Source organism: Passer montanus, unplaced genomic scaffold, assembly GCF_014805655.1.
Source record: "Passer montanus isolate IOZ18808 unplaced genomic scaffold, ASM1480565v1 scaffold4, whole genome shotgun sequence".
Taxonomy (NCBI): Eukaryota; Metazoa; Chordata; class Aves; order Passeriformes; family Passeridae; genus Passer; species Passer montanus.
In genome coordinates, this window is record NW_024368818.1 from 15,453,246 (window position 1) to 15,466,258 (window position 13,013).

At 37.5% G+C, this 13,013-nt stretch overlaps 1 protein-coding gene across 28 annotated transcripts in view; it reads right to left on the reverse strand.

Annotated features, from left to right (window-relative positions):
• DLG2 (discs large MAGUK scaffold protein 2) overlaps positions 1-13,013 on the reverse strand; it is a 982,417-nt gene that overhangs the window by 236,636 nt on the left and 732,768 nt on the right. For 21 of the 28 annotated variants that reach the window (XM_039718578.1, XM_039718592.1, XM_039718586.1 and 18 more), the window contains one exon: positions 12,025-12,180. The exons of the other annotated variants lie outside the window; for them this stretch is intronic. In XM_039718578.1, the coding sequence (XP_039574512.1) occupies positions 12,025-12,180 (156 nt within the window). The remainder of the gene's footprint in view (positions 1-12,024; positions 12,181-13,013) is intronic. 28 annotated transcript variants of the gene reach the window in all.

Genomic DNA, 13,013 nt, shown 5'->3' on the forward strand with positions numbered 1-13,013 from the left:
CAGCATTAGGTGAGTTTGTATCCTAACCAAACCTGTATGACTTCTGCTTCCAAGACAGCCATGCTCTTACCACAGATACTACACAAGTCCTCCTACTTGCAACTCTTAGTCACTGTGCCTTGAATAGGCTCTGAGTTCTGATTATAGTTTACACAGCCTTCATCAGATCAGTAGCTGAACTGTCTACATGTTGCTGACTATGCCCAAGTCAGCTATTAATCAGTGTGGGCATTTACTGGCAGCAGGTTATTCTGCTTCATCAGCTAACCCACCCGGGCTGGAACCAGCTTGGTGCTGCACTGGGCTGCATAGGGCACTACCAGTGAGTAGTAGCAAGTGGTATTTGGCTTCCCTGCTGTGTACTCCACCCATGTGGGCTTCAGTGCAGCTCAGGTGCACATCCTAACGTGCCTTCTTCCTACACTATGATGGCTTCACTCTGCTATTCGGGAAAGCTTGATTGCACAGTCATTGCTATTTAGAACTCAGCTGCTAGAGTTGTATTCTTTTCCCTTCTTCCCACTTGATAAATGTAGTGATTTCAACATCATAAAAACAAGAATTATAATGATCCTGAAAAGATAAAGCAAACTACTCCAATTATCTGTGAAACAATGCATTATCTGCATGGAGTATGGAAATATTCTGGAAAAGACATTGCCTATGCATCTCCCTGGGGACCGTGAAGTTTCTCTTCCTGTATTTCCTTAACAATATTGAAATTTAAAATTTTTAAAGTCAACCTAAAAGTTCCTCTTCCCTTTGTCAGCTAAAAAAATGTATTTTAATATTTTGTCACTTTCACTGACCTTGCTTTTTCTGCACTAGCAGTAGTAGTTTTATGCACTATAAGCATTATTAAAAAAATCTGATGAAGTAGTTGCTTCTGGTGCTGTTCTTGAAAAATGAAATAAAAACCTTTTAAAGAATTAATTCTTTTAAATCCCAAAACATTAACAAATTCTACATACAAATTTACAATGACAACTTGGCTAAATTTAGGTTCAACCCAGAAAGGTCAGTTACATAACTAGACCTTTACAAAATTCAGAGATGTTTAGAGCTTGTAACTCTTTCTGCATACTAAATGCACTTTTTTTTTAATTTATTTTATTTTTTGGCAGAACAAAAAGAAAACCTCCTCCCAGTGACTTCATATGGATACAGCAGCTTATAATCACTATGGCTTATGATGAACTCCTATGTCAATGTGTCCCACTATTGCAAATTGGCATTGAGTATCTCTCTCTGCATGTGTGCATACGGTTTATCAAGGGCAGTTTCTTTCCTGGCCTTTTCAATGTTTCCTACCAAAACTCAAGCTCAAGATTTTGCATTTCTCCTATACTTCTGTGTAATAAATAAGCATCCATATTTCTGCTCCCCCTTTTCTCTGTTCCCTGCCCCCTGCCCATCCCTTACTATTTCTCAAATTAATACTCTTAAGAAATTATGTTGAAGTACAGTAAATGTGTAACTCACACTGTCAAAAATTTTAACTCTGAATCTCCCCTCTTCTCTTTTTCAGTTTCAAAACGAGATTTCAGTACTTTCAAATCCCCAGGAATTTTAGTTCAGGTCCCAAGGTTCTCCACAGAGAGGCAGTAGTAAGAAAGAGACCCTCTCTTTTGGAGACATTGATAATCAGTAAATTCAGAATAGCTTTCATTTGTTGTGTTGGTCACACAAATGACTTTGTCATTTCCTACAGACACACACTTTCAGAATATTGAACTAACATGAAAAAATTACAGTGCAAATTTGTCAGAGAAGCCATGGAGTTGGAAGAGAAACTGACTGGAAATAGGCACAATCCTAGTGTGCTGGGATAACATAAATTATCCTTTGAACTCTGAATGCATATTCTGAACTGAAATGGAATCTACAACAGCAATTTTTGAGATTTAAAGTCATATTTAGATCTCACTTAAGGTTATATCATTAGAAGACAACAAAATAAAAAAGAAAAAAACCAAATAATTTTCCAGTAATCACAAGATAATTTTGGTGGTCAAAAACACAGCACACCTCTAACCACCCAAACCCCACAGTGATAGCTTTTAAAATATTCTTTGTGAAGGACTGAGTTACTGTTTCTCACACCAAACAGGAAAGTGAGAAAATATTGAGATGAATGAACTGGAGTGAAATAGCTTTAATTAGGAAGTTACAGGGGGGTGGTAAAGGGCTCTAGCAAGTATATGCTCAGGCTCCTTTCTGTTTGAAAGGTGAAGAGGAGGAAAATATAATAACCAAACTGAGATACGGAGCAAAATTGTCATGGTCTGCAAAGCAAGTGCTTGCCAAACCACTTTGGTGGAATTTAAATGGAGATTATTGCCCATAGATCTTTGGCCTGTATTAGACTGGTTCAAATTTCACTTTTAAAATGTAATTTAGGTACTTCCAAATCTGTGTCTTACTGGAAGTCAGTTGGACTAACTCATGAGATTATCTGAAAGCCCATCTTTTATTTTATGACAGTCAATTCTCTCACAAATGTAGATTTATTTCCATCAAAATGGATTTAAATAATTATGAAAAGAAGTTCAGCAATCCTCTCCATACCAAAATGAAAGTTTAAACTAAAATAAGGATGATATTTATTCAGATGGCATTTAAAACCAACTTCCTAACTGTAGCACACATACATAAATGTACTATATAGGTAAAGGGGAGTTTATATTGTTTTCTTCTTGTTTTCTTCTCTGCTGTTTTCCCCATTTTTGATAAACTCCTTTGTAGTATTTGTATTGTCAGACTGAATCAGGGAACAACTCCCCAGAGTTATGTTGAGATTTTCAGTCCAGCTCAAATTTAAACAAGCACCTTAAAGTTTTGAGTGTTACGGTTTTCATTACTTGTATCACTCTGAAGTCTCTGTAGACGGTTCCAGTTATATAATCAATATTTTCAAAGAGCAATAAATGCTTTTTTGAAACAGGAAATGTAAACAGTACTGATCAATAGCTATTTCTGCAGTAATATCAGAAATAAACAACAGATTTCATCACATTTCTCTTAATGATGGTTGCATGGCCTTTGACAAACAAAGAAATGGCAGAAAAAGCGACCTCTGTGTTTCAACCTTTGGTTACTAAAATCAATTTTCCCTTTATAATGGGAAATAGTTATTGGCCTTTATAGACACATAAAGGTACTTGTATCTTGTGACAGTGGGGAAAAAATAGAAAAGGAAAATAAAATAATGTAGAAATTCTAGTGTAAACTCGTGATGTGGATCCCTTGACATCTGGAGTTTTGTTGAAGTTAGTATATTTCTGTTTCTGGCTATTCCATTAATTAGCATTTTATACTTTTTGGACTGAAGATATAAAGTGAAATCACCAACTACAAGAGAGAAGGATCCAATTTAAACAACTCATTGAATTTTGCAACACCTCCCAAAACATTGTCCTCCAATAGGCTTGCAGTGTCATGGGCCCAGCACAGACTCAGAGACTGCTTCCTCCTGATTTCTACATCACAAAAGTAAAGTCAAGTTAGACCTTATTTGACTTGACAAAATGAACAGAACTGGCCATATTTGAAAATATCTACATATAGAGCTTATTTCAACAAAAATAAATGGTGGTAAGTAAATACAAAACAACGTGGGTGCCTGAGCCAGCACTATGTTATTCCACTGGGATAACTGTAGTGCCAAACAAGACTAGTGCAGGGCTGAGGGAAGGATGATTATTACTGTGATAATTCTCTCACATTTCCCAGACAAACTACAGTGCTGTAATAACAGGTCCCACCCACTTTCCACGATGCCTTCTTTCACTCTATTTAATACTAATGATCACTCTTTCTCTATGCAGTGCAGAAATTCTTGCGTATCTCCATCTGCTGGAAATATCTTTGAACTCCAAGGCCTGCTGAGAGTGTCTGTAGACACTTGCCACCCATTTCACAACTGGACAAAATTGAAAAAGTTTTAATTTTCCAAGGTCATACAATCTGTCAGTGGCACAGTCAAATTTCTCAGTTTCCAGCTCTTTGCTCTCACCAGAATGCTTTCCTGCTATTTTCTGTGCAGTTACAACTCTGGAAACTATTCTTCTCCCAACAGACACAACACAGGGAGCCACACCACACCTTTATCTACCTTGCCTCCACAGTAATATTTAATTTCTAAGCTCAAAGAACTCTCTCATGGGGTAAAAAAGTAATTTGTTCTCCAGGTTAAATTTATTCTTGGTTTTTTTGATGAGCCAAGACTCTAGCAATTACTGTGACAGATGAAGTGATGATTTTTATGATGTGGAAACTTGTCCACAGGAATGAAACTGAAATCTCCAAACCTATTTCTCACAGTGGCCTTTAGACAGTTGTCAGGTAATAATTGTCACTGTGGACAAAGTCTGAATTAGTGAATGGCTCCAGTAACTTGTTACTGCAACACTCCTTAGCAGAGTGACACTTTCTGATAAATTTTTGTCATTTATTCTGAATATACTTGAACCAGAAAGGGAACCAATATATGGGTTTAAATTTCTCCCAACACTCAGAAGAATTTGAACATTGTATTTGGAGTTTTAGTACTCTGTCATTTTGGAAGGACTGTTCCAAGGTGATTTTCAGAGAGCAGAACGAGATGTTTGAGAGGCTGGTTATGTACATGGAAAACAACAACATATCTCACAGAAATGACCATTTCAAACAAGATAGTTGTTGTGTGAACTGGTTTAGGAACTGGCTGGGTTTTCATGGGATATTTTCATACCTTGTGTTTAGACAGCAAGTGCTGTAGGCAGCACTAGTGGTGAACAGCAGCCTCTGAGGCAGACATCAGGCACAACTTCAATTTGGAGGGTCATGGTTGACCAGGCTCCCCATGCCTGGTGACTGAATGCTCTGGCCAAAATCCTTAGGCACAAAACCCTTAAAAATAGCCTGATACTTGTTCTATTCTCCTGGTTCCAGTCTTCACCATTAATACAGAAAAAACACACAGAGACTGACTTTTGATACTTTGGGAGCATTTTCTGTGACTTACTTAGAGACTGAGACTCAGAACTTGCTGACAGGCATGGAAATAAAGGAGACATCTTTCCTTTGTTCACAGATGTCTCTTTGTAGCTCTGCTTGTAATCAAAACAGCAGGAAAATTTTAATACTAGTGATTTAAAGATGTTTTCTTACTGAGAACTATCTTTTTTTCTTCTCTAAAGACACAGTAAAGAAAATACTGCTACTTAACTGAGCTGAATTAATATTTCTGTCCATTTTATAAGCTAAGAATATACAGTTTAATTTTCATGGGTGAAGACTGTGAACAAAAAGAGATATGTAGCACAAGAAAGCACATTATCTCTGAAAATCAAACCATATTAAAAAAATATGAAGCATTTCCCAAATGACAGAGCAGAACAAATACCTTAATTTTTCTCTTTAAAAAATTGTATTCTAGTCTGTTTAACGATCATAGTTATTATTCTTAATATAACTGAGAGGATTATTTTACTGACAAAGCAAAGCAAATAGAATTAAGTGACTTGCTCAACTGAAGAAAATTAGTCAGCAGCACAACTGCAAATAAAGCCCAGCAGCACTAACCTGAAGCACTGCATCTAAACCTGAAAGGCTTCTGCAACTTTACCTAATTAAACACTTGAACTGTAGAGGTTTTATGCCTTCACAGGTTAAGATTCTCCTACAAGCATCTCTCTGAGTTTTTGGAAGTTGCATCTTCCTAGCAATTTTAATTAATAGCGTCCAAAATACAAGACTCCTAATGAAAAAAACAGAAGCACTTAAGTGAGTTTATGGGAATGTTGGTGCTTATTAGGGTCAGAGATTTACTCATGCAAAATAGCTTGGGAGCTGAGATTGAAAGGCAGCATCATTTTTCTTTCATTAACCCTAACAGTTATATGACTGGATCATTTACTTGAAGAGAACACTTCAGTCAGGATTAAACAGAAATTATAGGAAACCGTTCCCGTTAAGACTTTCTAATTTGTTAATTGAAAGTGATAAAGAAAATCCACAATTAACTTCTATCATTTCCAAAAGATCCTTAAATAATTTAAAGGCCTCAGGAGGCTGATTCACAAGCAGGGACAATCTACGTTGAACACTGCATTTCAGTTGCAGACAGTTAATCAACACAGTTTATGCTGATTGTGTTTTCCTTTAGAACTATAAAACCTTGCAGATCTGAAGGTGTTTTCAGAAGCAGCACAACCCTTTCAAGCATAACATGCATGTAGTTGTATTCATCTGGGCTGCATCCTGCCATCCACTGTGATGTGTGCTCCTGCGAGTGAACCAAGGTCTCCAGGCTTATTTTTAGAGACGTCTAGGAGTTAAAGAAGTGCTTGAGTTGCTAAAGATGTTGTTCAGGGAGTGAAGGCTATACCACTTACATAGGTGATTCTCACTGAAATCAACAACAAGATGCTTCAATTCCCATCTGTATGAACATCAGCACCCAAGACAACCCTTGTGATGACCAGTTTAATCTCAAATTGCTTAGGGGTTGCTATGTGCTCTGTGCCTCTGAATGCCTAAATTTGTGTATATGTATGCCTTTAAAATCACTTCTCAAAACTAAAATCCACAGTGTTCTCTTCTTTAAATGCTACCTTATGATTCTAGGGAGGTGCTTCACTAAGAATTATTTTAACCAGGTATCTTATATTTTCAAAAGATGGGAGTTTTTGTGACTATAAGGTTAGTTTGTTTTCATTGACACTGAATAACTTGAACCTCGGTATTGCCTATTTTTATGTTCAAAAATCCACAGAAATAACTGTGCATTTATTCCCCTCCACTGTCTTTAAGCAATGTTTTTAATAGTAGTACTTCACTATATATAAGCTTGCTGTCTGTGGCTAGATTGTGTAAAATGCAGATCAGTCCAGAGGCTGAGCTGAAGGTGTTAAAATAAGAATGACAAATCTGCTCTGATTCTTGTTTTAAATATTTGAGTATTTACATCCACTTGACCTAAACAGACTGTTTTCCCACTTTGTAATTTGTATTTGAAATTTCTAGCAAAAAAACCCACCAAACAAACAAACAAACAAAACCCAGGCAAACAAAGAGAATTGAACAGTAGCAGTTATTTTTTTAAAAGTTATTTTTAAATTCAATAAAGGTGGTTGTGTTTACATGGGCCAAATTGAAGACTCAATTTCATAATATTATTGCTATTTTACTACTTGTTTGATAGGCTCCATTCTCAGGTTGCCAGGCATTTCAAAACCACAAAATATGGCGAGAATGTTTTGGGAGATATAACTCCCATATTAAACACATGGGATTGAACAGGGGACAATGAGTACTCCTACAGTGTGAATTTCAATAAAGATGACAAGAGCCTCCCTGGAAGGCAGCCACACACAAGTGCAGTTATATGCATCACTGTGACAATAAGCTTGCTCCCAGCAGGTTAGTGGGAAGGAAAAGGCTGTGCAGATATTAATAATGAGAGAGTGGCTACCAGAGAGACTCACCATGCACACCTTTCAGTGCAGCTACCTTAACTTCCTCCCAGGCTCTGTGAACAGCATCAGCACCTCCTCAGTGACCTTCACAGCCTGCGGAGGGATCCCAGGATCCCTAAAACTATGTGAGGGGACCACAGGCAGCAGTGCTTAGGGCACACATGCACCAGGCTGGCTCAGAGACCACAGGAGCGCAGTGACCCTTCTGTGCCACACACTGGAAGCAGCATCACACATCAAGATTTTGGACACTGCAGTCTCCTTACCCATATGCCTGCATCCATTTCAGCACACTTTTACTCCTGTGGCTTTTAAGAGCTCCACAATGCTCAGTTACCCTTGAATACTGATGCAAAGGCACACAATTTTCTTCAAGACTCTGCCCTAGAGCCTCATGCCAATGTTATCTTCTCTCCCTAATCCCCATCTCAAAGAAAGTAGAGGTGTTTCTAAAAACAGCTGTTATTAATTTGATTCATCAAATATCTTGAAATGAAACCCAACCATTAGTTCCTTCCCTACATATACTAAAAAAAAAACCCCATGCAATCACATGATCAGAGACTTATTAAAAAAGCAAATACCTATAGAGTAAAAACAAAAGGTAAAAAAAGCCAACAATTTCAGAGCAGCCCTTTACCAAAAGTATACTGGCAACTAGAGGGCCAGAAAGATTTGAGTGAAAACAAGGAAGTGAATTCTAGGAAAAAACAAAGCATTTTTCAAGTGTGTTTTTGTAGAGGGGAATGCAATGAAGTTCTCAGTGCAAAGCCTGGGAACACTTTGTGCTACACTGCGTTGAAATAAACTCTCATGTTTGTAGAAAGAGGGTTAAATCCATGAGCTGTGGTTTCCTTTCACTGCCAATAATCTTCTATTTGTAGACATAATAGTTAATAATGACAGGGGCCAGAACATGAATACTCCACATCCATTCCCACATAGCGCTCTCAAAGGAAAACTCACTACTCCAAAATTCTCTCTCTACTCCTGACTTCAATGGTACAGATTTTCAGCTGTGGCACATTGACATATTTCTCTTAATATCAATTCATATGAACCGATAACTCAATCAAAAAACTAATTACACTTATCCTAAAATGGAAGCACATTGTTCTAGACCTCCAAATCTCCCAGGAGTTGACATGCCACCATAAAAGCCAGGGTTATAAACTTGAATTTATTATAGACAAATAAAGCTTTGCCCTATGAATTCTCTGCCTATTAAGTTAATGAGCCTTGACAAAACAATCATCTGAGGAGCAGCTGACAAATTATCTGGAGCAGCAATTTGAAAGGCGTTGGCCAGCTTACAAACATTTCAGTTGGGAGAATATGGCATCATGTTCCTCTTCCTCTGGAAGAGTCATTTGTCAAACTGAATTTCCTGCAGATCAACAGCAGATTCCCAATATTGGAGCACTGAGATACAACAATAACTGTAATTACTAAGTAAATAATCCCTGTCATTTCCTCCCCAAACTTGAGGCTCACAAATGCTGATGCAGAACTCTTTCTAGGAAATCTGCATGAAGTAAGCAAGGTACACTTTTATTTTTGACTGGAGCTCATTGAAGTGTTTAATGTGGAGGAAAAGAGCTTTGAGGAATTCAGGTGAGTAGAGGGCACCTTTCAAAATACTTGGTCAGTGTCTCGAGGCTTTTTTTTAGTGTAACTCCCCACACAGATGGTGGTATCACAACTGTGGATTTAAACCAGGGTCTTTTACTAGATGAATTCTTCAAAATTTTCCACAAAACACAGTCCTGAAACACACTGCCTTTGGGAAATTTAGGGCTCTTGGAAGAACAGCCACTTGCATTAGAGTAAAAATTAGATCAGTGCTTTTCTAAAATCTGTTCTCCAACTGTGAATACTGAGTCCATTTGGAATTTGAATCATGATCTGTTGTAAAGCTGTCACTTTCCTTACCAAAGGCATTTGCTGAAATATTATTTCAAATGTCTTCCTCCACACTCAACTATTCAGAGTCCTGTGGAAAAGATGACAGTACTGAGAATATGGGAAACTGTCATATTTTCCATCTGAATGTTATTTCACAGTGTGAAGGAACTACAAATTATAGTAATCAGTTGCCTCTGCAACAGCATGTAGCGGAGTATAGCACAGAACATTTAACCACGAGTTGTGTCTTTTCTCATATTTTATGCTCTTTTTGTAGTTTTTGTTGGACTGATGATTTAAACAAACTCATTAAATATACAAGGACTAGAGATCAAAATTATATCAAAGTAGAATGCAGATAAATGAAACCTTGTTCTTAAAGGAATTGCTAACTCATACTCAGTAGAATAATACCCAGCTTTCCAAGTCCTGATGTCAGGCTATCCAGTATCTGATGACCAAGTATTCAGTCAATCATAAAGCAAAAGAACGTACAGAATTATACATTCAGGTGCCAAAATGGCCTAGTTTTATGAGCCCTCCAGAGCTCTACTGATTAATGACTTCTAAGTATGTGGCTGCAGGAAGCAGCCTTAACATAATCTTTTTTCCCAACTTCTCTCCATAGCAGTCACGTCTAGAGAGCTCAATCATTCAGCAATGAACTACTTCTCTCTGTGGTTAGCAAGACACACAACTCCATGGCCCCAACATCCACTAGAACCCATTCACTCAACTTTCTAGTTCAATTTGGAACCTTTCATTCCAAGGGGATCATTATGAGAGTCTTTCTATAATGAACTCTTCCATTGTCTCATTCTAAAACCTCAGAAGAACTGCCATGCACAGATAAATTACTCATATTTATTCTTTACCTAAAGAACCAGAGTAATTTTACAACTTTTTGCCCACCTATGAAATTTAAGGCAACATTAGCAGGGAGATTAAAATATTGTGGGTAGCTCTGTTAGTGCCTGGCACCCTTGTGCCATGATATCTTTAAGAAAATCCTTTGCTAGGATTTTTCTCCTATTCTAGCTGAGAAGCCTCAGAAAAGAAATGTAAACAAAAATATCTGATGGCTGTGGAATGTGGTCTGCACATTGTTTACCAACAAGTGCATCTTTGATTAGTCCATGTGAGATGTTTCTGCTTAATGACCAATCAAAGATCCAGCCGTGTCGGACTCTCTGAGAGATACAAGCTTTTGTTATAATTTTCTTCCTTTCCTTTCCAGCTTTCTGATGGATCCTTTCTTTCTATTCTTTTTGGTAAAGTTTTAGTATAGCATTTTAATATATATAATATATTAATATTATATAACATAATATAATAAATCAGCCTTCTGAAACATGGAGTTCAAGATTCTCATCTCTTCCCTTGTCCTGGGACCCTCGAACACAACCATACCCTTGTGCAGATATTTGCACGTTTATAAAACCTTGTAATAATCACTCAAACTTGTTTCATTCAAACTTGTACTGGGCTGAACAGCTTGACTAATCACTTGGACCACTGATTAAGCATCTTTTTACAAATTCTAGAAACTGCACAGTTTTCATTCTAATAATCTGACATCTTCTGCATGGTTTTGCCACATCTGTAACAGTATCTGCTAGTATTTGTCTTCTTGCTTTTTTAATGGAGCTTTTTATTTCATAGTATTGCAATGCCTTTCACAGCTGTCTTCCTAATCCCTGGGGCTTCCTTCCTGTTAGTGTATCTTACATTAATTTACCATTTCACTTTTCACATACACACTTCTGCTCTTCCCACATTATTCTTTGCTTTGAAAAATGTTTTCTGTAGAAAATGCCTATGATCAAAGCTCCAAACATAATTATTTTTCTTCTGTTATAGAATATAGATGGTAGAATTTTTCCTAGCAGAGGAAGGACTCTAGAAAAATTGTGCCTAACTCTTCTTCTATCTCCCAAATATTGTTTGCAAAGGGTTTACTACTATCCTTGTAGTCTGTAGAAAAATAGCTGGGTTACACTAGTGCAAGGTTTTGGACAGTCTGCTTTCCTTCATTAAATATTTATCAGGAGGCAATCACTGACAATGTTTTACAAAAAGATCTTCCATTATTTTGGTTATGGAAATGTTCATAATTTTAGGCTTTCCTAACTGTCCTCTCGGAGCACAGTTAGCCTAGGGAATGCTGAATTTTAAATGCATTCCTAACCATGATTTGGTGAGGGAGGTGATTATTTTTTGCTCTATTTCTTCTGAATGGCTTAGGCAGCTGTCCTGTAAACCCAAAGATGCTCAGTGAACTAAGTATGCACAACAAAGGAATAAAGTGACTGAATCAAAACAAATTACTACAGCTCTCAGTGAAGTCTTGGTCACTTTCCATACTCAAAGAGAAAGAAACACTGAATTCAGTTGCAAAATGTGGTACATATTATGTAACCTATTTTAGAGCACCATTCCAATGGATCAGAACATTGCCTGTGTTCATCACTGGATTTTGGATGACCAAAATTATATACCAAGGTAGCATGTATCTCCCAGTGGTGCGGATGTGAAAGCATGGTTAAAAATAAGCACAAGCTGTAGAAAAAGGTCTATGGTGAAGATGCAAACTATGAGATAAATCCAGTGATGTTCATGCACTTTAACAAAGGAGGTGAGGAAGAAGCGCATGCAGTACCTGGTGATCTCAGAGTCAGGGAGCAGGCCTACGTGGTAGTGGGGGTAGGGAGCTGAAAGAAGGAAGCTTTTGTCACACTCGACAGGGGAATAGTGCCTAGGAGAAGGTGGTTTATCACACAGTTTGTTCACAGTGCTGTAAACAGGTTCAGGAGGCCTGGTGATACAGAGACAAGAGTAAAAGATCAGGTGCATATTAGTTGCTGAGAATATAGAGAAAACACAGCAATCATTTTAAAAGCATGCATAGCAAATCTGTCAAGAGCTTTTCAGTGGGGCTTTTCCAACAGGTAAAGTGTGCTGTTAAAGGAATTGTTAGAGTTTGATAACTCTAGTGTGGCATTCAAGTAGCTGCATATAAATATACACAATACAAGTGGACCATAAAACTGCTCTATGGAAAGTGTGGCACTGAAAGGGAATATCTTATCTCTGAAGTTGAGAAAGTGAGGCATTTTTCCCAATAATATTTTTATTTTTAAAAAATCTAACATCTACACTGCTTTCTGTGATCTTAATTTTGAGTACAGCATAAAAGAAAATGTTTATTACCTGAAAAAGAAGTATTTTTTACCCATTAATTTATAATATAGATGAAGCACATATTACTTGTTAATATAACATACTCCTGTCCCAGTGAGCTGGGACTTTGCAAGTAAAGCTGTTGTCAAATGGACCCATATCCCAGAATAACACTGATGGTAACAAAGTGTGTGAGCAATTCATCTCATTGGCAGGCAATTCGTTGCGTTTCAAGAGTTCTTTGCACTCTTTCCAGATTCAGCCTTCAAAATCTGATTATGCATTTTGCATCTGAAACAGTTAACCTCATTGCCAAGGCTACTGCAATCGCTCTTGCAGGGCTGCTCCAATTTGCAAACAGCAGCCTGTGGAGTTAGATACAAAGAGTAAGAGCTTAAAACTAAAATTTTTCTCCTGCTGCCGCGAGCCACCTGCCCGGGGGAGGCAATACTCACCACAGCCCTGCCA